General features: G+C 37.3%; 3 protein-coding genes and 1 non-coding gene across 5 annotated transcripts in view; 1 reads left to right on the top strand and 3 right to left on the bottom strand.

The window, feature by feature from the left end:
* Positions 1-421: 421 nt before the first annotated feature.
* LOC132844954 (GTPase IMAP family member 4) lies at positions 422-3,890 on the bottom strand. The gene is made up of 2 exons (XM_060868875.1): positions 3,781-3,890; positions 422-2,916 (listed from the first exon to the last, which is right to left on the bottom strand). Exon 2 carries the CDS (start codon positions 2,849-2,851, stop codon positions 1,511-1,513), a length of 1,341 nt encoding a protein of 446 aa, XP_060724858.1. The 5' UTR covers positions 2,852-2,916; positions 3,781-3,890; the 3' UTR covers positions 422-1,510.
* Positions 3,891-5,336: 1,446 nt separating this feature from the next.
* Positions 5,337-10,541, bottom strand: LOC132844948 (purine nucleoside phosphorylase-like). The gene is made up of 6 exons (XM_060868863.1): positions 10,387-10,541; positions 7,341-7,510; positions 6,988-7,091; positions 6,440-6,615; positions 6,081-6,271; positions 5,337-5,995 (listed from the first exon to the last, which is right to left on the bottom strand). The coding sequence occupies exons 1-6, from the start codon at positions 10,407-10,409 to the stop codon at positions 5,781-5,783; spliced, it is 879 nt and encodes a 292-aa protein (XP_060724846.1). The 5' UTR covers positions 10,410-10,541; the 3' UTR covers positions 5,337-5,780.
* Positions 10,542-20,898: 10,357 nt separating this feature from the next.
* On the bottom strand, positions 20,899-21,054 carry LOC132857118 (U1 spliceosomal RNA). The gene has a single exon (XR_009649486.1). It is a non-coding gene; the product is annotated as a U1 spliceosomal RNA (small nuclear RNA).
* Positions 21,055-23,635: 2,581 nt separating this feature from the next.
* LOC132860486 (ATP-sensitive inward rectifier potassium channel 10) overlaps positions 23,636-27,849 on the top strand; it is a 6,057-nt gene continuing 1,843 nt past the window's right edge. The window contains exons 1-4 of one of the 2 annotated variants that reach the window (XM_060891748.1): positions 23,636-23,888; positions 24,357-24,421; positions 26,975-27,296; positions 27,528-27,739. In XM_060891748.1, the coding sequence (XP_060747731.1) occupies positions 24,419-24,421; positions 26,975-27,296; positions 27,528-27,739 (537 nt within the window). In that variant the 5' untranslated portion in view covers positions 23,636-23,888; positions 24,357-24,418. The remainder of the gene's footprint in view (positions 23,889-24,356; positions 24,422-26,974; positions 27,297-27,527; positions 27,740-27,849) is intronic. The other variant, XM_060891798.1, reaches the window with a different exon arrangement.

Raw genomic sequence — 27,849 nt, 5'->3', positions numbered from 1 at the left:
TTATAGCTCATGTTTAGTATGTTTATAAACACAATATGATCAGAAATTTATATGAATGAATGAAAACAAGACACTTGTTGAAACATCTCAAATTGATTTTATTTTAAAAGGTACATTATCAAACCGGATATAAATAATCAAACTAATCCCAAACATTGTTACATGAAAACACACTCGCATATCTGATTACTGAAAAGTTTACATACTATTAGGATAATAACATAGAAGTATTTAGAATTACAGTTCTAGCTTTTTATGCTTTACTAATAAAATACTGTATATTGTAATTACTGCATTAAAGAGAAGCCCAAAGACGTAGCTGCTTTGTACTAAACACTGAAGAACAGAAGCAATACACGGACTGTGATTAGTACCTATTAGTATATTATAAAATACTATGAATAATACAAGAGAATATGACTGTAATAAAAAGGTTACTTTTTTATTTTTTTCTACACTACAAGCATCTGATATGAAATAATACCATCAGACAGACTAGAGCAGAGGCGCTAAACTCATTTAATGTAACAGGTCTCATTTAACTTTGTCCAATGTCACATTGGTCAGATTGAATATTTATCACTTATAAATCACTTTTATTACTATTACAAATTTCATTTCCAAATGACGGCTTTACCACACAGGGTCTTCCATAAATGTTTAACTCCAACCTGAACCATTTTGTAGTGTAACAAACTAGATGTAAATTGGATTATATTGGATTAATACATGGATTTATGTAGTAAATAAAAAAGGTAATTTTAAATGGATTATACTGATCATCTAAAATTTAGGATTGTATGTAAAATTGGTAGTTTGCTAATGGAGAGCTTGGTTTATTGGTCTATTTTGTCCTCTGGTGGAAAAACAGATACATACATTGATTCAATTCGATTCAGTTCAGTTCACACAATTCTATTATCTGTGTCTGATTCTCATCCCTGGTTTAAAGGATGACAAAATTATAGATACGTCCAAACTAGTGTTAATTTTGTCACCTATTTTTAATTTAGTCTTAGACTTGTGCCAAATGTCCTTGTTAGTTTTAGTCATATTTAGTCATTCACATCTTTTTTTGTTAGTCACGTTTTAGTCGACTAAAAGTCTTTTAATTTTATTTTAGTCAAAAAATTGTAGTCTTTTTTAAAATAGCATTATTACTGAGATTATTATTGATAAACATTTCAGTGCGAAGCCGCAAACTCGTTGTGAATATTTTAAAGGCGTAACAGCTGATGAAAAAGCAGAGACAATTGTAGACGAAAATGAAGAGTGATTTTATCTTAGTTTTTATTTTATACAAAACATTTTTGTCTCGTCTTTTTTCGTCAACAATAATGCGTTAATTTAGTCTTTGTCAGCGTTTTTGGACAGTCGTGCAGTCTTGTCATCGTCTCGTCTTAGTCATGAAAAAAAGGTTGTTGACGAACATATTTCGTCTCGTCTCGTCTGACGAAATTAACACTAGTCCAAACTCTCACGATAAGACATAGATGTTTTGGATTTTGTGTTATTGAATGGAACAAAGGCTAGTCACCATTGGAGCTACATTTGCTGCTGCACTAATTAAAGGAGCTGCTTTTGTAGCTGCTGCCATTATGGTGGCTGCAACCTGTGGTCCGAACAGTGCAGTTAACTCTGCTACTATTCCTACAGGTGCTGCGGTCATAAAAAGTGTAGGTGCAAGTGCAAATACAGCTCCAGCTCCAACTCCACTGCCTCCCAAAAAAATGATGAGGTACTTCAGGATAGTTATATGTTTTTCATTGTAATACCATTTCTCTTCCTCATTTGAAGCCTTTTCTCTTTCCTCTTGCTCTCTTCTTTGCTCTTCTACCTTCATCCATATTTCTACTTCCTTTTTCTTTTCTTCACTTTCCTTTATCCTTAGCTCCTTCTCTTTCTCCAGGTTTCTGATGCTGATTTTTGCATTCTCTAGAGATTCCTGCAGCAACTGCAGCCTGTGTGGATCTTCATAAAGGTTTTCACTTTCTTCGTTAATCTGTGCTGTTAAATGGAGGATTATACCCTGGATGTGACTCCTGCGTCTTTCTATATCTTGCTTTTCTGCCTCAAGGTCTTTAATAATGTCAGACTTTTTACGTAAAGCCATTTGCTGTACTTCCTGTTTGGCCTTCTTAATTGCTTCATCTAGTTTTTCTTGTTTTTTTTGTTCCCACATTGTTAGTGCCCTCTCTACAACCTCTGTGTCCTGGTTGGAGAAGTGACGATGCTTGTTCTGTTTCAGCAACTCATCCAGCTTCCTCAGGAGCTGTTTCACCTGGTCCTGTTTCTCTCTGGTCTTGTTATTGAAAGCCAGGTAACGCCCACCGAATCGTGCAATAAGATCCTGTATTCTCTGGTCCTGTCTTCTTATGAATTGCTCAATCGTCTCTCCTTCCAGCTCGTCTGCACGGGTAAATATGATGATGGTGTGGTCACTGAAGTTCCCCTTGAAAACCTTCTCAATCATATCTACAGTCTTCTGCTGCTCCTCTGTGAAGCGGGCGATCGGTATGATGAGCAGAAACGCATGTGGTCCAGGTGAACACATGGCCAGACATCTCAGCACTTCATGTGCTATTTCATTTTGCTGGACGTCGGTGTCAAACCAGCCAGGAGTGTCAATCACTGCCAGGCTCCGCCCATCAACTACTCCACATTCCTTCTGGCATTGCTTTGTTACTGAGCTCATGCTCAGTTTAGATGGAAAACATTCGTTATCCAAGATGGTGTTTCCAGTGGCACTTTTACCTGAACCTGTTCTGCCCAGCAGCACCAGTCTCAGCTGAGTCACTGGAGACTGGATGTCTCTGTGTGAACTGGAGTTCCTGAACTGGGAACGACTCATTTCTGGATACTTTTTTAACAGAAAGGCAAACGGTATGAGGTTTGTTTCTGAAATGCTCTGAATGTCTGAAAAAGAAAAAGCCAGTGATTACATATCAAACATGAGTGCATAAAGAATATTAATGTTAATATTTAAATATACTGCTTCTGTGCTAGTTAACTAGTTACATGGCCTTAAATACTTTACTATTAATGGATCAGTATTCTAATTATACTAACTGTATAATGTCTGATGTAGTATTTCAGTAACACACAGTTATATAATTGCTATTTATTTGGTTAACGTTGTCAGAAAATTCTATTCAAATTTTGAAGATTTTGAGTGTGTAGTGGTTAGTGTAACTGTCTCTGATGTTCTCAGGTCCGATTCCAAGATTATAAAGCTGTGCTAAGTTTTGTATAAGAGAATATGTAAAAGCCACCAGAAATAGCTTGGTCTTCTGGTCTGGCATCCTCATGGAAGCCAGAAAATATATAGGTTTATGTTTAGGTTAGAAAAGTTTTGTGAATATAACTGAAAATTATTTGGAAGCCTATTTTTAGTCCAAACTATTTATTTATTTATTTATTTTTACAAAGTTATAGATAGATTATAAAGTACACAGCATATTAACAGTAGTAAACTCTTGCCCCATTATGAGGAGTCAAACTATAAGTCATTTCATCTCATTTCTATAAAATGTGCTGAATTTTCTGTTCCTACAGGATCATGCATGTATTTGTATGTATAAAATGTTGTGGCTCAGTATAAATATGCCTTATATTATCTTATCTTATTCTTAAAGTGGAACTGAACAGAAATGATGTCATTATGAAAGCTGATATTTTGTCTGAATAATCATGATAGCCCTTTAACTGACTCAACAAACATCACTCCTACTGAGATGTCTAACTCTGAGAAAAATGAGGAAAGATGCATAAATGTCTCACCTTTTTCCAAAGCAAAGACAAAAAGATTTCTCTGTCGACAAAAGTTTGTCTCTTTCTCTCTCTCTCTCTCTCTCTCTCTCTCTCTCACCTCCTACTTCCTTCGTTCTTACTCTCTATGAAAAGCCATTGGGCTCAAAAGAAGACAAATGGTACAATACACCCAATAGAGGGAGTATTTATTTTCTCTACACTTGGAATGACTATTTTACAGTCAGTAACATATACATATAACATATAAACTAACATATAATGCTATTTAAATGTTGACACTGATGTTATTATTTTTCATCATTAGATTAGGAATGTTCTAGACGTGGTGTCTATTAGTGGAGTTGAAATAAAAATGTCAAATTCTCATTTTTATCTTTATTCACACTAACCAAATTTTAAGATACAAGACCTTTATTTGTGGTTAAGATATATGCAAAAAAATATAAACATATTTCAGTTTTGTGAAACCTGATGTTTCAGAACTACAAGCAGGACCATAGTAGTTGCTCCACACATTCAAGCTTAAACTTTACAGAACTTTATTTTGGATCACTGGATGAATCTGTACACTCATTTTAATATGTTTACAGAATATTATTTGAAAGAATAAAGTATAGTAATTTAGTAACACCAACACAACTTGTAGTATCTATCTATAGCTAGTGTCCCATTACAGATGAATGTATATGTGAGTGAAAAACATGGTTTACTCATTATAATATCAACAAATTGAGCTAGCTTAAACATAAAAATGAGCAACATACTGGAAAAAACTGGAAAGAATTCCCTGAAAGCGGAACAAAATTTGTGTGGTTTCATTATTGTTAATCAATGTGTTATGGGAAACTGGTAGCTCAGAGACTAAGACCTTGGCCCACCGATTGAACGGTTGTGAGTTCAAATCCCACCTTTGGTATGGTGCTACACCTGGGCCCTAATAAGACAGAGCTGTAAATATAAGCCGCTTTGGGTAAGTAAGCATATCTAACAAATCTCTAAAAATCTATCAATCACTTCTTCATTTATGTTTTTTCTCACATACTGCATCTAAGTAGAAAAGCCACCAACTATGGTCTGTTTACTTGAATTTGCTTGTATGTCACTGGATCTGAACATGGTCCTTTGGTTCGTCTGTTAGGCTATGCTTAGTTCATAATCTAGCTAAGTTTTTGTGATCTTCACAAAATTAACTGCTTCTTCCACAATAACAAGAGCAAGCATAATAACAACAGTAATGAAACAGTGACATCTAGTGGTCATTCCAGAACGTATGTTTCTTTACAGTAATAGCATTTTTTGTATTTTTTATCCTGCACAGTGTTGCATGGAGCTGGGGGCATATCACTTGGGTATTAAGATTCCCTGAACAGGGAACCAACTCCTGACAGGGCACAATCAGACACACAGACACACAGACAGATAGACAGACACACACATATACACACACACACACACACACACACACACACACACACACACACACACACACACACACACACACACACACAAATGCAGGTGTATTAATGTTCCATTAAAATACAGACAAAGAAAACAGGAGACTAACCTGAACTTAAAGCCATTTATTTTACTTTTAGATTCACAAAATGGTTTGATCACATTACATTGCCTGTTTTTGTAAATAATCTTAAATTAATGAGTATTTTTACATATGATTTAACAAGCAAGCATTGATATCTAATAGCAAGACTTTAGTATTTAAAATAAATAAATAAATAAATAAGATACAACTTTTCACACTTTATCCCCACCCAGATTAAGATAGATTTGGAATATTGATGTTTTAATAAATAGAACGTATTCTATTTCAATAGCACTTCTATATTATTTGTCAATGCGCACCCTATTCTGATACAATGTGCATCACCGCTTAAGACAATGAATTTCTCTAAAATTCTTTCTGTTAGGAATGTAAACATTTAAAAGTACAGTATAAGAAAGTTAAAAAAAAATGTTTTAAAATTAAAATGATTTGATGATACACCTCAGGGTTACACATCATTTGGTTGTGTCATGCGAGACACGATGGTGGAGACCAGCTTCACAAGCTGCTGTGAGCGCAGCTTTCCTGTCTCCAGGACCTCCTCGTGGTTGGCCTTCGATTCGCTGTCGTAATCCATTACAGCCTTGTTGGTTATAAGGGAGAGGGCGAAGACGCGCATTCCAGAGTGGCGGGCCACTATCACCTCATGGACTGTGCTCATTCCTAAGCAACAGGGAGAGATGCATTAAAAAACAAGGTAAGGATGCAAATATTAAATAACGATACGGTTCATTTCACCCTAACTCACCCACAGCATCGGCACCCACGAGGTTAAGCATTCTGCATTCAGCGATGGTCTCGAACGACGGCCCTCCGACCACACAATACACACCCTCCTTAATGAAGTCAGAGAAGCCAAGTTCAACACCCACTTCCCGAGCCAGCTGTCCCATCTGCTTGTCATAGGCATCCGACATGCACGGGAAACGAGTCCCAAACCTAAGAGAGAGAGATAGACAGATAGAGAGGTGCACTTAATATGATTCCACATGATGTAGTAGGTCCAAAACTCTCACAGAAAAATCCATCATGATTACACACTAACACTGCTCTGCAAAATGCACACATTCACACACTTACACACATTGTCCTTTCCCCCTCCCTTACCTTTCATCGTTTGGTCCGAACAAGGGATTGTTTCCAGCGAAACCTGGCATGTTGATGTGGTCTTTAATTATCATAATGTCTCCAACTTTGAAGTCTTGGTTCAATCCTCCGGCGGCATTCGTCAAAATGACCATCTCGACACCCAACAGCTTAAAGATGCGCATGGGCATGGTGACCTAACACAAAAAGAACTTAGCATGTTAGAACATCATTCACCAACCAAGGACACTACTGTACATGACATTGTAGGTATTAGCTACAATGATACTGAGGTTTCATTTTAGTTAAAATTTGTTTTGTTTTGATTTGTATTGATTGAAATTGTAATGATATTAATATTTTTCCATTCATCATTTCATCAGAATAATGCTTCAGCTCTGATAAACAAATAAATCTGTCAACAATGCAGTTATAAATGTGTTATTATAGTAAACATGATCCTATGAATAGGTTCAAGTGTGTAATGGGTTATGGTTGTTTGTAATCAATAGAATATACATTACCAATTTTTTACACAAAACACTGAAAAAACAGTGCTTGAATTTTACCTTTTGGATGGCATATCCTTCATAAAGGTGGGACCGTCCCTGCATGCAAACACATGGCTTTCCTTTAAGGGTACCGAACACCAAGCGACCAGCATGACCATGCACTAAGGAGCACACAGCAAGCAGTTAGCATGGTAATATGGCAGTCATTATCCAATCACACTCACTCAACAGAAAAGTAAGAGGTTAAGGTCACATCAAACTGATAGTAACACATGAACAAAGAACAAAGATCACATAATTAGATCTTTGGATTGTTGCTGTGACTCTTATGACACAAAATCTGTAATATGAATTAATCAACACACGACATGTTAGATGTTTAAACATATTTACATAATGTAGCAGCTCACCTGTGCTTTTTGGAAAGTTGGGGATATCGCTGTAATTAAAAACCTTCTGGTCCTTCAGCATGTCAGCAAGGCCTCCAAGGCCTGAGCCGCATACGATTCCCACCAGGGGGCGGACCGGAGCCTGTCCAATCAGCCAATCAGCTGTGGCTTTGCAGGCCTCGTAACCATAACTAAAGAATAGGGCGGGAACAGAATGTCAACACATCATGCTATAAAACAGTGATCGCAGTGCCTCTATACACAAGGTGAGTCATGAAATGGAAAAAAGGGAGTGGATGAGAGAGTTTCACGTGGCATAGCTGGAGGGTATAAGTGATAGAACATGATATACAGAGAACCAGGATGACTACCGTATTGTAAAGTATGTAAATCATGCTTGACAACTATACTCAATTCTTTTCCCCACACACCCTCACAAACACACCCATAAAGAATTCCTAAGGTTCCTAACATCTTTGAATACAACCATCATTACCACTTTGATAAACGACGTTTGCTTAAGTCACAGTGATTAAACACAATAACAGGAAATAAAGTCACATAACCATATCTCAAAATCAACAAATAAGTGACAACTAAAAAGAAAGACCAATATAACCAACATTTTAGGCCTTCACATGCCTCAAAAACAGCTTCTTCTCTGCAACTGTATTGATAAGTTTTAAAGTGAAGTGACGTGACATATGGCTAAGTACGGTGACCCATACTCAGAATTTGTTCTCTGCGTTTAACCCATCCAAAGTGCACACACACAGCAGTGAACACACACACACCGTGAACAAACACCCGGAGCAGTGGGCAGCCATTTTTATTATGCAGCGGCGCCTGGGGAGCATTTGGGGGGTGGGTCGGTTTGCCTTGCTCAAGGGCACCTCAGTCGTGGCCGGGCCGAGACACGAACCCACAACCTTAGGGTTAAGAGTCAGACTCTCTAACCATTAGGTCACGACTTCCCCCACATTATTACTCTAATACTACAATACTAATAACTTATACTTAAAATTCATACCAGGTGTGTCACAATGAACAAGCTATGTCTATGTCTTGTTCACTGTGTCTATGTCTATGACATTGTGCAATTTTTTTCCCATCAAGGAAACTAAGAGCTAAACATACAGTGGTGTGTGTCCAGGCAACATGACAGATACAGATAGCTGATGCTGGGACAGTCGTATGTTCTTTAAATATGTTGTCAAAAGAGTGTGGAGAAGGGTTTAACAGAGTACACCAAATGGAAATGTATAGATTCATGTTTATGCACTTGTTTTTGAATAGTAGAATGTTTTCCAGATTTATTACTGCTGCAGAATGCTGAGGAGAATCAAGGATTTATACTAGGATATGAACCTGGATAAATCAGGGACTTGTGAGGATCCTGTTTGTATACTTCACTTCGTCCTTTAACTAACCCAGTTCTCTGTTCCTAGCTTTGGATCACCAGCTTTCCGACAGGAGAAACCCCCCTGCACTCCTCCTACTCACCATCATGGACAGCACTGTGGCTGCATTGAAGGCATTTAAGTTCCTGTGCTCTACCATCTCCCAGGACCTGAAGTGGGACACTCACATTAACACCACTGTAAAAAAGGCTCAACAAACGATGTACTTCCTTAGCCAGTTGAGGAAGTTTAACCTGCCACAGGAGCTGCTGAAACAGTTCTACTCAGATGTCATCGAGTCTGTTCTGTGCACATCAATAACTGTCTGGTTTGGCTCAGCTACAAAATCAGACATTGAACAGAGAACGGTTCAGACTGCTGAAAGGATTATTTGTGTTCCCCTGCCCACTGTACAAGAACTGTATATATCAAGAGTGAGGAAAAAAGGGCTCAGAAAATCACTCTGGATTCCTCACATCCAAGTCATCCGCTTTTTGAACTTTTACCATCTGGCCGGTGATACAGCACCCCAAATACCAGCACAACCAGGCACAAGAACAAGTTTCTTCCCCCAGGCAAGTTAAATGTTCCCCTCATTATGCAATAACATCCTAGTACATCCCTGCATCTCATTCTATTCCATTCTATTATCTATAGCACAACTGTACATACAATTTATTTATTTGTTTAAATTTTTTTTGTCTATTTGTATTTACATGTGTGTATTTTTTTGTATTCTCATCTTATTTTTATTGTCTGCATGTTGTTGTCTCTGTGTACTGGAGGCATATGACACTCAAATAAAATTCCTTAATAAAGCTCCTTCTGATTCTGATTCTAATTCTGATTTTGATTCTGATTCTTCTGATTCTAACCCTAGTTTTCTTTTCTTTGATTCTGAACTTGACCAAATTAACCACGAAGGCAAATTAAACTCAAGCCTTCGAAGACACTGCATCTGTCATTTATATTTTGATATATTTTCTTTCTTAGTATTCTGACTATCATGGCTGAAAATGTGACAATATTTCCTCTGTAAAAAAAAATAAATGTAAAACGTAATACACACCAAAAACAAAGATGCCTGAAATATGAACATAAAGTCACTAGATTTTAGACATCAGCCATGTCCTAAAAAAACAAAAACAACAACAACAACAACAACAAAATCATCTCCATTGATTAACACCCAGAAACATGACAGAAGTCAAGTGTTGCTATGGTTACCAGATGTGGCGCATCATTTGAATATGCTGTATATATAATAAGAGGCTGTTATTACGAAAAACTTGAGTTTGGGACGCGGCATCATTTACATCCTGAGTCACAACATCATGTGGATTCATCATATCATGTATGTACCCTTTAAAATAGTCCTCTGATGGTCTACAGTCTCTTCCATCATCTTAAATTCAGTCTTAAACACTTGTTTAACGGCTGGAATTATGATTAACAGTAGAAAGAAATTATTCTAAAAGAGTATTATGAAATTTGCGACATATAAGCATAGGCGTTATTCCTAAAAATTGTAGAAAAATCACGTTAAATCATCTTCCGCTTTCTTCTGCATCATGTAGCGGGACATGGACGCATGCGAGCCGGTTAGTTCGAATCCTCCAGCCGCTCATCACCATTAGTGAAAATTCACATAAAAAGTTTTTACTTACTCTGTAATAGACTCGGAAGACATCGTAGGCTTTTCCTGGAGCTTTGTAAAATAGGATAAAACGCAGAAAGACTTTCTGGACCTCTTTAGTGAAAGATTAAAACAGCGAAATCGTGGCTCGCGCTCTGCCTTTTGTAGTCTCGGGATGGAATTCTCATGCGCCTTCGCGAATTTTATTGGAATTAGCGTCAGTTTCTCGCTTTTCTATTGGCTGAGCGCGGAGGCGTGTCTTACGTCATAACGCTAACGCACAGTCCCACTTAGTAAAGTACCTTCTCTTGTCTAGGAGGAAAAATGACGCATGCCGGAAAATACAAGAGAATACACCAGAGAAGAACTGAGTAACATAGGGCAATTCACTCCAGACAATTATTCATATCTATATGAAGACAAAGTATGCAAAGTCCCTTACTCACCATTGTATTCTTTATGATCTGGTGGGTTGGACATCACTGACCACTCGCAGAAAACCACTCGCATTGGTATATTTTTATATATAAAGCCATGCTAGGTAAACCTCCAGCTTACCTCTGTACCCTCCTCTGTCTCAATTCTGCTAGTTATCAGCTACTACATACTATGCACCATGGGCATGGAATAATTTGCAAAAAGATCTTAAATTAGAAATGTGTATATCAATAAATACATTTAAGACCATCATAAAAAATGTGGTAAAGGAGACATGTAGTTGTTTTTCTTGAAGAAGTCCTTGTATTGTATGATTGTATGTATGTTTTTACTATGTTGTGTTTATGTATGGCTGCTAACTTGGCCAGGTCTCTCTTGTAAAAGAGATTTTTGATCTCAATGAGACTTCCTGGTAAAATAAAGGTAAATAAATAAATAAAATAAGTACTGAATTATCCGAACTGTCAGTCATCACATCATCCGTATATGTTACACACACTACTGCTGCTGTATATTGTACAAAAAGCATAATATTGCACAATATTGTTATTTTCACTATCATGCACTTCTCACACTTTATGTACATAACTGATCAGCCAATGACATTCTGATCCTATTTCTGAAGAGAACTCCACACTTTAAATTTTTTTAAATTCTTGGTGCTGTATTGCTGTATTATTGAAGTAAGTGGTTTCACCACATTGATGTCATAGGGGATATTGCGAATGCTAGTGCATGTATTTCTTCCAGTGTTGGCATTAATACACCCTACAGTCATTAAAAACAGAAACAGAAATTTCAAATAGATACTACAGTATTTATTAAACATGCACACATGCACCTGTGATGTAGCTGTTATGGCAGCAAGATTGCTTAGTGCCACAAAGGCAGGCAGTCACTAAAATAACACAGAATTCGCTCAGCGTCCTTTACTTTGGCTGTCAAATAATCTGAAAAGTTATTACAAATGATTTGATAGGACAATAAAACAAAATAATACATAATAGAATAATAAAACAATGCAAAATCACAGACCTTATTATGATCACAACACAAACTTACGTTCTGGGATTATGGTATATTATATAGTATTTATTATAGTATACAGGATTAAGAATATTATTATACTTTTGGTGATGTAATAACTAATTAATAACTTTATTACCCATAACTCACTATGAGAACTACAAGTACAATTAATCCGGATATTTTATTGAGCAACATCTTATGCAACAGGTCATCTTATGCAAATATCGTCATCATGTCTGTAAGCAAGCTCCCTGAGTCAGTTTCCTTCTAGAAACATGAAGGAAGTCACGTTGCAGTGCACTCAGGGGTCAGTGTCAAGCTCCCTTTTGTGGTGCTCTACTTAAGGATACTATTAATACAATAATGTGGTTAAAAAACATCATGTTACAGCACTAAAACTTTAGTTTTACATACTTAACATTCACAAATGAATGTTAAGTATGTTACATCTCATGAAACGATCTTTGATCGCAATGAGTCAGGTAGCACAAGATGTATGATGCAAGTCATGGTACAGTTTCATACACTTTGTTGTGTATTTCATCAGTACATTGTAGAAAATACAAACGTCCACACATTTCATCATCTTCTGCCTTTTTCTGCATCACATGGTGAGTTAAGGATGCTTGCACCCAGCACTTCTTATTTAAAATTTCTATGAAAATTGATACTGATACTTGAGAAATGATAAATAATGTAGGCTTTCCTACAGAATAAATATATATAATTGTTTTATTGCTTATAATTCAAATTGAGAACCAAATGTCTAGCAAATACAGCCGAATTTACAATACAATCTTACAATTATGAACAGTAAATGATGATACAACACAGCAAATGGCATTCAACTGCTTACTACTCATAGGCACTCTTTACTCAGTACATTTCACATTACGTAGAACATAAAGACGTGATTTCTGATGACTAATTGGCATTCTTGTAATGTAACGGAGTACAAATACTTCGTTACTGTACTTAAGTAGAAATGTCACGTATCTGTACTTTACTTTGCTATTTAAATTTATGTCAACTTTCACTTTTACTCCACTACATTTCCTAGATAAAATGTATACTTTTACTCCGTTATATTTCCACTAAGCATCTTCGTTACTCGTTATTACAAAATAAAATCAGAAGAAATGTGTGCGACTGCAATAAGGGAGGTTTAGTGAATCACTGCTCCTAGATTGTATTACGCACGTCCGCGCGCTCTATGGAGAAGCACAGGGACGCGCAGCGTGCACGCGCAGTCAGAGCTGGAGGCGTTTATCTATAACGTTAAAAGACGGCAACCAAAAGCAGTGAAATTTCACTATTCTTATTACCAGAGTTGATAGCACAAACAAAATATTAATGCAAACAATCCATTCAATACTAAATAAAAATAATATTTATTGATTTGGTCTTTGTCTTGTGAATATTTTTTTATTAATGACTGCATTCATTAGACACACTGTTTGTAGAGAACGCACACATTCATGAACTGATTTAATTCAAGACTGACATCATTGCATCATGCATAAAATCTTGGTGTCCACTTTTGCCATTTAATAACACCATAACTTTTGGCTTACTATGTAGTCATATAATATATAATATAAAACTCTTCTTGTTTTAAATTCTCACTGAGGGCTAAAACCCCTAAAGATGAAATCCTAGAACCGTCCCTGATCTTATGCCTACTGAAAATCACTGAAATTTTACTTTTTACTTTTACTTCAAATACTTAAGTACATTAAATATCAGATACTTTAAGACTTTTACTTGAGTAATATTCTAAAAGGTAACTTTCACTTCTACCAAAGTCTTTTTCTCCTACGATACTTGTACTTTTACTCAAGTATTGCTTTCTAGTACTTTATACAACACTGCTAATTGGTAACTTATAATCAAAGCAAACCATAATGATCAGTCATATGCACTTAAAGAGAAAGGACTTGGCCAAAAAAATGGCTGCAGATACTTTGTTCTGTAATAAATCCTGACCTTGCTGCCTCCCTAAACTATTCAGACACCAAACTCAGTACAACTCAAGACACTACACGTCATATTTCACAAATTGCTTCACAACTTTTTATTTATGAGATTTACAAAATAGTGTACACTAAATTCTGCAATAGCTTTCAGGCACAACACTGATCAATAGTCCTATGTATATTATTCTGTGTATTTATTACATACTCGTCTTACACAGTTGTGTACTTGATGCCCTGAGTCCTTTTTTGTGTTGCACCATGGTTCTGGAAAAACAACATTGCTATAACACATTCAACATTTAGAAGCCGTACATAGGTTGACAGTCAAAAACAACTTAATACAGGGTGGTAATTAACCAGGGAGCGGTGCTTCTTGTTTTTTAACCCCGTTGGCCCATTAGAAGGAGAATTAGTTACAAGACTGGTTAAAGAACATCATGTTCTTCCATAAGATTCAGTACTCTGATCAAAATGTTATGAAGTTAATCTGGATCACCTCTTCCATTGGTGTTCTAGTACTTCATTTTACAAATTAAGCACTTATTATCGGGAAGTCACAAAACTGCAGATAGCATTAAACGATTTATATATATATATATATAATTATATATATATGTATGTATGTCAAAGATACTTCATACAATAACTAGCTAATGAACAGCTTTAACTAAAGTATCAAAGGTCGTGTTAAAGATGGCAATGTAACCTGATGTGTCCTTAAACCTTTCACAGATCATTCAGTATTTTTTATTCTTTTACTTGTGGTTATGCTAACTGGTTTTACATTCACCCATATGATTAAACAGTTAATTGTGTTTATAAGTATATAAATTAAGCATATTATCTATAATTCAATTTATGAAACAAATCTATAAGCAAATTTATAGTATTGCATTAACTACTAAATGGTGAAGTAACTCTGTCTGAAAGCTGTGACATATTTCAACATTTAGGGGATTTTTTTGTGACTCAGTGTGAAACGTTGGTGTAAACTTACCGTGTCAAAAGAGAAACAGACAGATGACAGATAGACAAGAAGACCCCACCATGTGACAGTTATACAGTTATTTGAATGCTGGTTTCAGTTTGGCCTTGACTTACTATCAGGGATGCCAGGTGCATTAGAAAGACAAAGCAATCCATTCAAGCTGTTAGATAAAAATTAGTGAGTTCTCATCACATTCTTTCCCCTTTCCCATCACGTGTAAGCTATTTTATTGTGCATTTTGTCTCAAGGTTAACAGATAGCAGTCACTGTGTTCTGTATTTTCTAAAGGTGATTAGTATGTATACATACAAGTACAAGAATCTTGAATGATCCTAGTTCATTTGTGTGTGTGTGTGTGTGTGTGTGTGTGTGTGTGTGTGTGTGTGTGTGTGTATGGTGGGGGGTTGTTGGGGATGGATGGGTGTTGGGTTGTAGACGACATCTGCTTCACTTCTATTCCTATATGAGTGGCACAAGCTGAAATCAGCAGCAGCTTAAGATGAGAAAGACATTATTGAAGACGGTGGTGGCCTTCTGGAGAATCAAGTCTCCTTCCCCCATCCCCTCTATCTATTGATGGAGCCAATGAAGAGAAAACACCAATTCAGTGTTTCAGCCTTTCCGAACTATAGCTATAAGACTTCATAATGAGCCACATCATCATACACTATTTATTTCTGAAACAAGTCATGTTGTAGTCTTTACATATTTGGAATTATTGATATTTCATTTAATGTATAATGCAATGACAATAAAGTTCTATCCATTATAAAGGTTAAAGGTTATAAAGGGTATAAAGGTTTCGATCCATCCATCGATCCATCCAGCCTTCCAGTGATTAATTCCAGTATCCATCCATCCATCCATCCATCCAGATAAACAATGTGACTTGTGGCAGTACTGGCATTTCACCTAACACCTAATTCTTCTGACTTGTAATGGTCACATTTTATAAAAACTGAGCTTTTTTGCATAAAAATATAATATAATAATATATAAATTTATATATTACACTTCTGTCTTACAGTTTTGTTTGACCTTTTAGTGAGCTGAGCTGCATGGTTAGTTTTCAGATTGTTTAGCAAACTTGTATGTGCACGCTACATTCTTTTGGAGACAGAAAAGCTCTTATTATCTGTTGCCTAGACAAGGCGAGTCTTTAACAATAATTATTTAGTTTGTGGCGTGACAAACTGTCTGAATTACTGAATGGCTGTCTAAAGTAGAGGAAGCTATAAAAAATCTTTTCATCGTATGCTGAAAAGAGGCATTCAGCACTGGCCTCTAATTTTACAAGCTTCTGCAAATAATCATCCTGTCACAGGATGCCCTGTACACTGACTTTTACAATTGTGAATGGACTAAAAACATATCATCATCAGCAGAAAGAATAAGGGATCATCCAGCGGAATCAATGATGTAATTAGAGAGCCTTTGAAGGGACCTTTGCCTAAACATATACTCTAAAACAAATCTTGTGAGAATCTTGTGTGTGCACATGACAATTTATAATGACATATTCTAGCTAATTATCACATGCACCACTTTGTGCATAAAATAATGATCAGTTTTCAGATCTTTTGTATGTTTTTTGTTCAGGAGCTCTATAGAGCATAAATAAATGATAAATAATACTGCCATACTGTCACAACTGTTTTTCAGAGCCAGCTGTAAACACAGGTAAAAAATTCAATAAAGACCAGGTAGACAGTCCAAAACAAAAATCAGAATTAAAGTAAAAATATACAGGCAGAAGTCAAGCATTGTGCAATCAAAGGCAGAGACAAAATACAGGTAAATCAATAAGACAGTCAGTGTCAAACCCAGAAGGCAACACAATAATAATAAGACAGCTTCACAATGACAACTGACCAAATTCTTCACATTTTGCATAGTCAAGTCAAGTCAAGTCAAGAAGCTTTTATTGTCATTTCAACCATATGTAGCTGTTTCAGTACACGATCCTATAAAGACCCTGGACACGGACTCTTTAGAGACACGGACTCTTTAGAAAGCACTAAGCAACATGACACCCATGAAATTTTTTTTCAAAGGGTTTTAAACACCTTTTGGAAACACTTTCCCAACCTCATTTCCCAGAACAGAACATTATGGGAACTCAGGATACATAAAAGCAGCACAATCCGTGAGCAGCATGATGGAGTGAAATAGAGAGTAAGAAAGCTCAGCTCAGGATAAGCTCAGTGTTTGATCAGTTTTCCTTTTTAAAGTTTACATGTGTAAACAGGATCGTGGTGCTACATAAAACAAAGACAGAGCTAAGGACTTAGTAAGTAGTCCTTAGCTCTGTCATGACATACTGTAAAGTGCAACTCGGTGCAAATTCATTCATTCATTCATTTTCTACCGCTTATCCGAACTACCTCGTGTCACGGGGAGCCTGTGCCTATCTCAGGCGTCATCGGGCATCAAGGCAGGATACACCCTGGACGGAGTGCCAACCCATCACAGGGCACACACACACACACTCTCATTCACACATGCAATCACACACTACGGACAATTTTCCAGAGATGCCAATCAACCTACCATGCATGTCTTTGGACCGGGGGAGGAAACCGGAGTACCTGGAGGAAACCCCCGAAGCACGGGGAGAACATGCAAACTCCACACACACAAGGTGGAGGCGGGAATCGAACCCCCAACCCTGGAGGTGTGAGGCGAACGTGTTAACGTGTATTGGTTTTACAATGTGAAATAATATTGAATAAAAAATTGGTGGGGATTATGTGCGACACACATGTGTCGGCTCCTGTCTCCTCAATTTTTCCTTTTCTACAGGGACTTTCTAATCTGCCAACACGGCCTTTTGCACGGGGCCTGTAACACAAACAGTGCAGGACAAGACAAACAAGACAGAACAAAAGACAAGTGCAAACAAAAAGTTACAAGACAATACACAAAAGACAATAAACACAAACAGCGCAGACCAGTGTAAATACTGTATGTTCAACAATATTGCGTGCAGTAATACTAATAATAAACACAGTTTCATAGCAGCAGGTCCCTGAGATAATGTATAGGATTGTGCAAAACAGCAAACGACTGAAATGTTGGACAGTATGTGCAAAGACCAAAAAAGTGTGCAAAAACAGCATGTAAACAGGTTGATGGATGTAAACAGCATGTAAACAGATTGATGTATATTGGAAGTGTGTGTATTTGGTGTAGGTCTGTGCAGTCCATACAGATGATGTGAATGTGTATGTTGTGCTCAGTACAGTACAGTTGTTATTGAGAAGTCTGATGGCTTGTGGGAAGAAACTGTTACACAGTCTGGTCGTGAGGGCCCGAATGCTTCGGTACCTTTTTCCAGACAGCAGGAGGGTGAAGAGTGTGTGTGAGGGGTGTGTGGGGTCATCCACAATGCTGCTGGCTTTGCGGATGCAGCGTATGGTGTAAATGTCCATGATAGAGGGAATGAAATCCTCTTCTAAACTGTAAGAGTTTGTGTAAAGCTGAGTGAACACAGGTTTGTTCAGTCAGTAGTTGGGGGACTGTGAGCGTCAGAGTGTTTGTGTGTGATTTGTGGACACTGTTGTCCCTGGCAGCCATGTTTGTAGGCTGTGGTTGATGCTGGGAGTTGGAGTTTGTGACTGCAGTTGATGTGATGCATACAACTGAAGAAAATTGGAAAATCATAGCTATATAGGGAGTACAGGCTATCATCAATAAAAACTTGCTTAAGCAGAGTTACTCTTATACAACAGGAATTTGTCAATTACTGCAATTTGTAATTCCTGCCCGCTATCTAACTCTCCTCATCACGACAGCTATCAAACCGGCCAGGATAAGGCAAACCAGTGCTTCACCTGAGCCAGGGTTAGGTGAACCTGACCTACACCTGTTCAAATTACTGCTCACATACGGGAAAGCACTGTCCACACCTTTCTGCATACATGAGCTTGCAGACGCTCCTGTTTGGTTAGTTTTTCTGTTGCACCATACTGAATCCTGACACCTTTTTCACTTCTCTTCTCTTTATTATTTTTTTTTTGAGAAGAGTGAAGAATGTCTGTGTATTTTAAATAGAAACTGTATTAACTTACAGTTAACTTTTAGACAGGTTCATATGTGTTAAGACCAGTGATAATGAAAAACATCCAGATATAACGTTTAAAGTACTGGACTGTATAAAGTGTACAGCACTTGTATAGACATGTCATGCGACTAGCTGGAGTCTTTCCACAGATGTCCAAAAAGCATCTGGCATTCAAGTCACTCTGTCATTTGCTACAGAAAGAAAAATTACTATAACCCTGTGATCTGAATTACAGTAGATCTGGTATTACTACTGCTCGAGCTGCTGTTATAGAAAACGAATCAACACTTTCTGAATAAAAATATTTGACAATTCAACTGTGCTATTGTATAATATTTTAAATCTAACTACAACTTTTACCTCTACAAGTTTCTTGTTGATTTGGCAGTGAGTTGCTCTGTACAAATGCCTGGTTTGCATTGTTTAGGCTGTTTTTTTTTTTTTTTTCTTCTCCTTTATTGCTTTACTCAGTTTATTCCTCTGGATAATTTCTTTTCTCTTTGTGCATCATTTTCATGAATTCTACTTCTGTACTTTTGTACCATTTAATATTAGTTAAGACCTTTTGTTGTCTGAATTTCAGTGAAATTAAGCCTTTTGAAGGCCCCAGACATCCAGAGATGGGGAGAATTCTTTTATAGAATCAGAATCAGAATCAGAAAGAGCTTTATTGCAGGTATGTTTTCACATACGAGAAGCATAAATTACGCATAGATAAATTACACATAGCATAAATTTTCACATAGAAGCATAAATTACAATGTTATATAGTTTATGAATCATAACACTGGAAGAACTGCCGTGATTCATAAATAGGTCTTTATAATAACGGCTGGATAGAAAACCTTTAGACATTGTGGGAACAGAACAATGTAGAGATTTGAAGATCACAAAGAGTTTTGTCACTTAGCCAGAACATTCTATATTCAATAAAAGTATAAAGGTCATTTTAGGTTCATGTTTACAATCGCCACCACACCTATAATATTTATTCATTTGAATTGTAAATTTGATTTGGAAACATTTCAAAGTTTACATATGGAAAGTAGCCTTACCATGCGACTGGCTGGAGTTTTTCCAAGTACAACACGGTGAGGAGGAGTGTGTATGTTTAGCTATGCTTAAAACTATTCCTTAGTTAAGATGGAAAGCTAGAACTGGTAAACTGAGGTGTTGCTAACTGAAACAAATGCAAGTTACATAGCAACATTGATTAAAGAATAATAAACAAACAAACTATGCCAAAAAATAAATAAATTAACAAAGCCCTTCATGAGAAACTAACGCTTGGTTAATTGTCTAGATGAATTTTATATTGTCCTATCAGGTACGGGCAGTATTCATGGCTTAGGTGTTTCATATGTGTACTTTTTAAAAAATGCAAAATACTGTTTTCTAATTTATATTTGACAAGTTACTGTAGAATTAAGTGTCTTGTCTTTCGCATATTTTGTATTTTTATATATAAAATAAACTGGAATGTTATCAACAATAAATTGATACTATGAATGCATTAGCCTGAATTATTTTGTATTCTCAAAATAGAAAAATATGTTTTGTTAAAAGGGATATGATGACTTGATTTTTTTTGTAGCACAGTATTTTGTAAGAAGAGAGAGAGATATACTTGAAGGGAAACATACCCACTATTACTTCGACACTGCCCCCTAGTGGGGCACTTTCAGATGATAAATTCAGATGATTAGATTAGATTAGATTAGATTAGATTAGATTAGATTAGATATGATTCAACTTTATTGTCATTACACATGTACAAGTACAATGCAACGAAATGCAGTTTAGGTCTAACCAGAGTGCAATAGTAGCAAGTGCAGGATATACAGTTTTTACAAGATTTAAATAAGTTAAATAAAGTGGTTATATGGACGTATTTTACAGATGTGTGTGTATTATGAACATAATATACAGATTTCCTGAAATTTACAGAAGGACATGTGCTGGATCAAAATATATGGCTATTCTTATAAACAGTAATTTACAGGTGTGTATGTACTATGAATATAATATACAGGTGAATATATATATATACAGATGAACGCAGTCCCCCACTATCAGAAATTATGCAGTCGAGATTCCCGCATTTGGGGAATTCGCAAAGGTCAGCACAGCCCGAGTGCAATGGCCGAGCCTCGCTTTGGGCAAACCACCTCCTTGATCATGGTATTGCCCCTGCCAGGTAAGTATCGAGGGTAAGTGATAGAGGGTAAATTCAGATGATCGATAGTTACACAGATCTGACCTAACATTAAAACCACTGACAGGCAAAATAAACAGTGAATAATGCATTGCAATGGCACCTTTCAAGGTGTGGGACAGGAGGCAGTCCTATCTAAACATTGTTACAGACCAAGTACACCCCTTTATAGCTTTCAGTAGGATAATGTGCCAAGCCACACTACAAAAATGTTCAGGAATGGTTTGAGGGTCAAGAGTTCAAGGTGTTGACTTGGCCACCAAAGTCACCAGATCGCTATCAGAGTCTGACCCATGGAGGGATCACCTTGCATCTCACAGGATCTGCTGCTTTAGAGATCTCGTGAAGTCCATGCCTTAACAGGTCAAAACTGTTTTGGTGGCACATTAGGGATGAACACAATATTAGAAAATGTGTTACAGATAAAAATATGAAAATAGCATTTCTGTAGTCAAAACGTTGTATAGTACAGCTTCTTCATGCTTCATGTTGGCTACTGAACAGAGATGGCAGTGATCAAATGTAGCGTCAGAAGTAACTATTGTGTTATATGTAACACAAAGGCCCTCTTGACTTCTCTCCCGACTTCTCTCGTCTGATTTGTGGATTTTAACCCTTATTTATAACTGATACACATGTAAACTTTAAACAGGAAAACTGATCAAACACTGAGCTTATCCTGAGCTGAGCTTTCTTACTCTCTATTCATGCTGCTCACGGATTGTGCTGCTTTTGTGTATCCTGAGTTCCCATAATGTTCTGTTCTGGGAAATGAGGTTGGGAAAGTGTTTCCAAAAGGTGTTTAAAACCCTTTGGAAAAAAAATTGCATGGGTGTCATGTTGCTTAGTGCTTTCTAAAGCGTCCGTGTCTTAGGGGTCTTTATAGGATTTTGGTTTGAGATGTGGACTAAAATGTTGTGACGTTTGCAAGACACCAGCAGCTGAGAAGATATTTACAGACTACCACCTAGTGGTCATAGGGACTAATGATAACATTTTGCAGATTTGAAAATATATAGCTCTGATGCATAGGCCCACTGATCAAAAAAGTAAAAGAAGCATAACTAGGCCTGGAGACATTGTGGAACTCTACCCTCAATGTTGGTAATGGTCAAGTGTGCTCTAAAGTTAAGTGTTGCCCTAAATTAATAAAAGTAGATGAGCAATTGAAACATAGAAAAAACAACAAAGTAAAACCCATCTCATCACACAGCACATTAAGCAAACATTTGGGGGAGGACTTAATTCCAGCCTGCTTGAAAATTAGTATACTCATAATTCATTCATTCATTCATTTTCTACCGCTTATCCGAACTACCTCTGGTCACGGGGAGCCTGTGCCTATCTCAGGCGTCATCGGGCATCAAGGCAGGATACACCCTGGACGGAGTGCCAACCCATCGCAGGGCACACACACACTCTCATTCACTCACGCACTCCGGACAATTTTCCAGAGATGCCAATCAACCTACCATGCATGTCTTTGGACCGGGGGAGGAAACCAGAGTACCCGGAGGAAACCCCCGAGGCACGGGGAGAACATGCAAACTCCACTCACACAAGGCGGAGGCGGGAATCGAACCCCCAACCCTGGAGGTGTGAGGCAAACGTGCTAACCACTAAGCCACCGTGCCCCCTTATACTCATAATGTTTTATTCAATTTTAAACACACACAAGAAACTGTGACTGAATATTACTTAACATCATGTTACACATCTAACCACAATAAGCTTAAAATCTGCAAAACAACCTTCCAACTATAATTTTCCGACATGTCCTACATGTATCCTGCGCATATTGTCTTTGTATTTTGTATATTGTGTATTGATTCATGGGATTGCTGTGGAGGGGCCGCCCAGAGACTGTCACACCTTCTATGAACCACTGTTGTGTCAGTCAGCTTTATGGTCGGGTCTTCATCAGCGATCATTTGAAGACTTTGGCAGGAAGAAATTAGTGTTGGGGTCTGTGATGAACTCAAAAATTGTGCTGACATATTAGTTCCTCAGGAGTTCTTGGTCGCTCAATTCCACTCAACTACAAACTGTTGTAGAAAGGACATTAATTACATTTACATTTTTCCTGTACAGTGTCACCCAAATGAGGATGGGTTCTCTTCTGAGCCTGGTTCCTCTCAAGGTTTCTTCCTCATATCATCTCAGGTAGTTTTTCCTTCCCACCATCACCTCTGGCTTGCTCATTAGGGATAGATGTTAGAGATATATAGTAACTTAATTTTAAACATAAAACTTAAACATTTTTATTCTGTTTCTATACTTCTGTAAATCTGCATCGACACAGTGTGGATCGTTAAAAGTGATATAGGAATAAATGGAACTGAAACAAATTGAATTGAATATTGTATATTGTCTGAAGTAAATACTTAATATTCTGCACAGGTGATATTGTGTATGTTGTGATTTACTCTGTTCCTTTAAAACTTCCCTTTAAAACTTTGTGTGTCTGTCAGGTTTGTGCTACAGAGTGTGTGACCATTCAAATCAGCTGCCTCGTTTATCACAGATCAACACAAGAGGGACAAAGTGTGTGTGTGTGTGTGTGTGTGTGTGTGTGTGTGTGTGTGTGTGTGTGTGTGTGTGTGTGTGTGTGAGTGAGAGAGAGAGAGAGAGAGAGAGAGAGAGAGAGAGAAAAGCTATATTTTGTGCCTTTATAGATTTTACCTCAGATTTTACCTCAGGCTGTAACGCGCGCGAGCCAAAGTTATGAAGAAATAAGCGCGAGGAGCTGAAAAGCCAACGGACGCTTAATGCTAATTCATTCTTCATTCGAGTCTTTTGGGACCTCACTAAGCTAAACGACAAGGTAAGCGTCAAACTTTTGGATGTCTCGATGTTTGTATCCCACAGGTCATATCTCAATACGAACATTTTGACTCAAAGAGACAAAAAGTTCATTAAAAAAAAGTGATCAACAGTATCAACGTTAGCAAAATAGCAATTCCTTCATACCCATAAAACTTGACAGTAAGTCATTGTTCATAACTTTAATATTAACAATAAATAAGCAAAATATGATTAATCCTGTTATGAAAAAAAAAAAAAGAAATCAGGAAAGGGAACTGTTCATTTTAAAATTGAAATCAATCTATTTCATAGATTTTTATCACTTTTATTTCTAGTAGCATTTGTATGTACATCCTTAGAGACAATTTGTTCGATTATTTTATTAAAAAATATTTTGTCTACATGAAAATCCCTCAGTGTTATTTCATGATTTAATGAGTTCATGATTTCATTCATTCATCTAGAGTAACTGCTTTATTCTAATCAGGATCATGATGGATTCAGAGTCTGTCCCAGGAACACTGGGTATGAGGAGGGAATTCACTCTGTATGGTATGCTGGTCCTTTGCAGAACATCATGCACATACATTTTCACAAGCTTATTCATATTTAGTGCATTTTACAGTCCACGGTTAAATAACCGAGAGGAAATCTCAGAGAGGATAGACAGAAAGCTGAGCTCAGGTAAAAGATTTTTTGCTATGGATTTTTCAAAGTCAAAGGAAAGGATGGGCTTATAGTGAATAGTGCTGGTTTCCCAGAAATTTATAATGAGCAACATGCCAACAGTCTGCTGTGACTGCTGGTGTTGTTTGTCAGTGACATTTCAATGTGGCTGTGGCTACTCCAAGCCACCCCTTAGCTTTGCACTGATTGTGGTGTGTGTTATGATTGTATCCGGCACAGCAGTGTTGGGTGTTCAAGCACTGTGTATACACACTTGCCTCTTTATCATTCTCAAGCCTTCCTGTCCGACTACAGGACAGGGAGAATGAATAAAGAACAAACTAGCACAAGGTTTTGCTTAACACATGAGTTGAATAATCAATTAAGTGTAACGTTAGAAAACCCTGGGCCCAGGTGATGGTTGAGTAAAAAAACGCTGGTCTTTCTAGGTGGCTATAGAAGGTTTTCATTTCACACTTGCCAAGAACAGACTGGGTTCCAGCCCTAACCCGGTTAGCTGAGAGAGATTTGATGGCAAAAAGGGATGCTAAAGAGAGGGATCTTTTGAGCTTAGCACAGAGGGATTATTATCCACTTTGAATACAAATGAGGGCCTTTTGACTTTCAGTTATATCTCCTTCAACCCTCATCTTTCTCCCTACTTCTCTTTCAGTCTGTCTGGGTTTGTGTTTTGCTCGCACACGGTCTACAAAAATATGTTTGTTGTTGATCTGTTGTTCCTTTCATCAGCACTTTCAACAATGCAATCCATTGTGCCAGAGAAAAAAGCAAGAAAGAGCTGACCAAGAATGAAAGAACCAGAAAGAAAGCGATTGCAAGATCTAAAGAGGTTGCAAAAGTTGCGATCCTGTAACTGAAGAAAGTGCAGAGAGATTCCTCATTCACCGGCACATCTGTGAATTTGTGGGATCGTAGTGGACTGCAATATAACCTTTCACATTTTGCAAACAAGTCCATTTTATACTCGGATAAAGATGCTGAGAGAGTGTAAAAGAGACAGCAACAGAAGAAACCTGTATAAAAGAAATCAGTATTCTGTTATTTTAGCTATTGTTATTATAGACACCACAGCTTGCATAAACTGCAGGAAAATTGCCAATAATATTTTTAATGTTATGTAATGAAACAACACTAGAGATGGAGTCAAATGTTGATTACTTAAACAGTCTAGTGAGTGTGAACATTCCTGTACTTTATTTTATTTTTTTTTACATTTCACTGGTTAGCAGCTGTGAAAATTTTGTAGAATGTACAATAATCCTGAATGTACATTAATCCAAGTTTCACCTGATCTTTTACGGCCCAAATGTACAATTATGTACATGGAATGGAAATCGTGTTGAAGAGGCTGTAATTACAACACAGTTATATTAAGAAAACACAGTTTATAAATGCTTCTGAGTGTCTAAATTGGATTTATAGTGTTTGCACCAATCCCTCTTGTGCCAGTCACTCCAGAAAAAACACACAGCCACAGAAAGACAAGTGGACCACAGAGAATTAGAGAGAACAGAGGAGGGTGGTAACAAGCAGCAGAAAGACAAATACAAATAGAGAGGAAAAGATAGGTGAATAGCCTGGGAACTTTGAGAAAGTGACTTTTCTTGGTCACTTAATGCCTCCCTTTCGTTCATTTTTTTTCTGTGGCACAACAAGTAGCCTCTTTGTGTGTTTAAGGCAGATCTTGTGTAAAGCAATACCCCTTCCTGTTTTAATTCATCAGATAAACAGTTTGCCAGGCACTTTTGCTTCTTGTGGTCAGATGTGGCATTGTGGTACAGATGTAACACAAATTTCTATTATTTACAGTAAATGGAAGGACAAATATGTTCACAACTGGACATTGTGTCAGTCAATCTATTAAACGGTACTTACAAAATAGGCAACTATTATTGTTCCATAATGCCTGCTTGCATACTTAAATTTCACTCGATTTATCTAACGTGCGTACAGGAATACCTGCTTGCACTCTACTCTACTTCAATTCTAACTTTCTAAATGAGCAAACTTCCTAATCATAATATTTTATAATACATTCTAGCATTCTGTAGAGCCTAAGGGTGTAAAACATGATAGCCTGATTAAGTTATGTACTGTATTAGTTTTTCTTTTTAACTCCAGTTGTCAGAAAAAGTTTGAATCTTGAGTTACAAAATGAAACTTGAATTAATCTATTGTCTTGACCGTTGTCTATTTATTGTCTTGATTGAGTTTAAACAAAGCATTTCTTCAAATAAAATTTACATTTAGAAGCAGCGGGTGAACTTTTGTTTCTAAATCTTGAGATGTTTGACAGCGTAGTGATCTCACCACTGTGAGATTTCTGTGTAAAACTGAGATTTGGGCTTCTTGTTTCAACCCTACAATAGTAGCATTAGTAGTGGTATTAGTATGGAGATGAATTTTTTTTTCTTTTAGATGACATCGACACTCCATGGGCAGACGGTGTGCCACTCACAGACACAGACAGATACCCTGAAGCCACTTCTTGAAGGGACAGGATGCGGAATTGAAACTCTTCGCCTCCGTCGGCGCCTAATGTCCAAAGATGGAAGGAGCAATGTGCGTGTGGAGCATGTGAGCGGGCAGAATGCATTATACCTACGTGATCCGTGGACAACCTGTGTGGACATGCAGTGGAGATACAAGTTGCTCATGTTCAGTGCAACATTTGTGGGCACCTGGTTCGCTTTTGGCCTGTTGTGGTATCTGCTGGCTCTGGTGCATGGAGACCTACTGGGTGAGTAACATCTTTCATCAAAAATACAACAAAAACAAAACATTTCAAAATATGTCCCCTCATCCTCAAGAGTTTTGTTCACAGATCAGTCTTACACACACTCAGTTATACAATACATGTACTGAATGTAGCTGGAAATCGTGTTCAGCGTGAAAAATGTAGGGGACCAGAGTGAAAGAAAGGCCCAGGCCAGAACAAAGTGAATTCTGTGTTTCTTCTCCTCATATTCAGAGTTCGATCCTCCGGCCAACCACACATTGTGTGTGATGCAGATGCAGACTCTGACAGGAGCTTTTCTGTTCTCCCTGGAGACGCAGACGACCATTGGCTACGGTTTTCGTTGTATCACAGAAGAGTGTCCATCTGGCATTGTACTTCTCGTCATCCAGCTTCTCATTACCACAGGCATGGAGATCTTCATCACAGGAACCTTCCTTGCCAAGGTGTGTATCATATTTTCAAGACTTACTGTTAAAGAGTATTAAAGAGTTACAAACTATTAAAGAGTTTATATTGGATCAAATGAACAATAATTTGCTGAGAGTTTGATGCC

Source organism: Tachysurus vachellii, chromosome 1, assembly GCF_030014155.1.
Source record: "Tachysurus vachellii isolate PV-2020 chromosome 1, HZAU_Pvac_v1, whole genome shotgun sequence".
NCBI lineage: Eukaryota > Metazoa > Chordata > Actinopteri > Siluriformes > Bagridae > Tachysurus > Tachysurus vachellii.
Note: the sequence above shows the minus strand (reverse complement) of the source record. Positions and strands in the feature narration are given on the sequence as shown.

Coding starts and splice junctions, on each gene's coding strand:
- LOC132844954 (XM_060868875.1), bottom strand. CDS start 2,851: ATGAGTCGTTCCCAGTTCAGGAACTCCAGTTCACACAGAGACATCCAG.
- LOC132844948 (XM_060868863.1), bottom strand. CDS start 10,409: ATGTCTTCCGAGTCTATTACAGA. Junction 7,511..10,386: donor TCTTCCGAGTCTATTACAGA/GTAAGTAAAAAC, acceptor CCTATTCTTTAG/TTATGGTTACGAGGCCTGCA. Junction 5,996..6,080: donor CGTGGGTGCCGATGCTGTGG/GTGAGTTAGGGT, acceptor CCTGTTGCTTAG/GAATGAGCACAGTCCATGAG.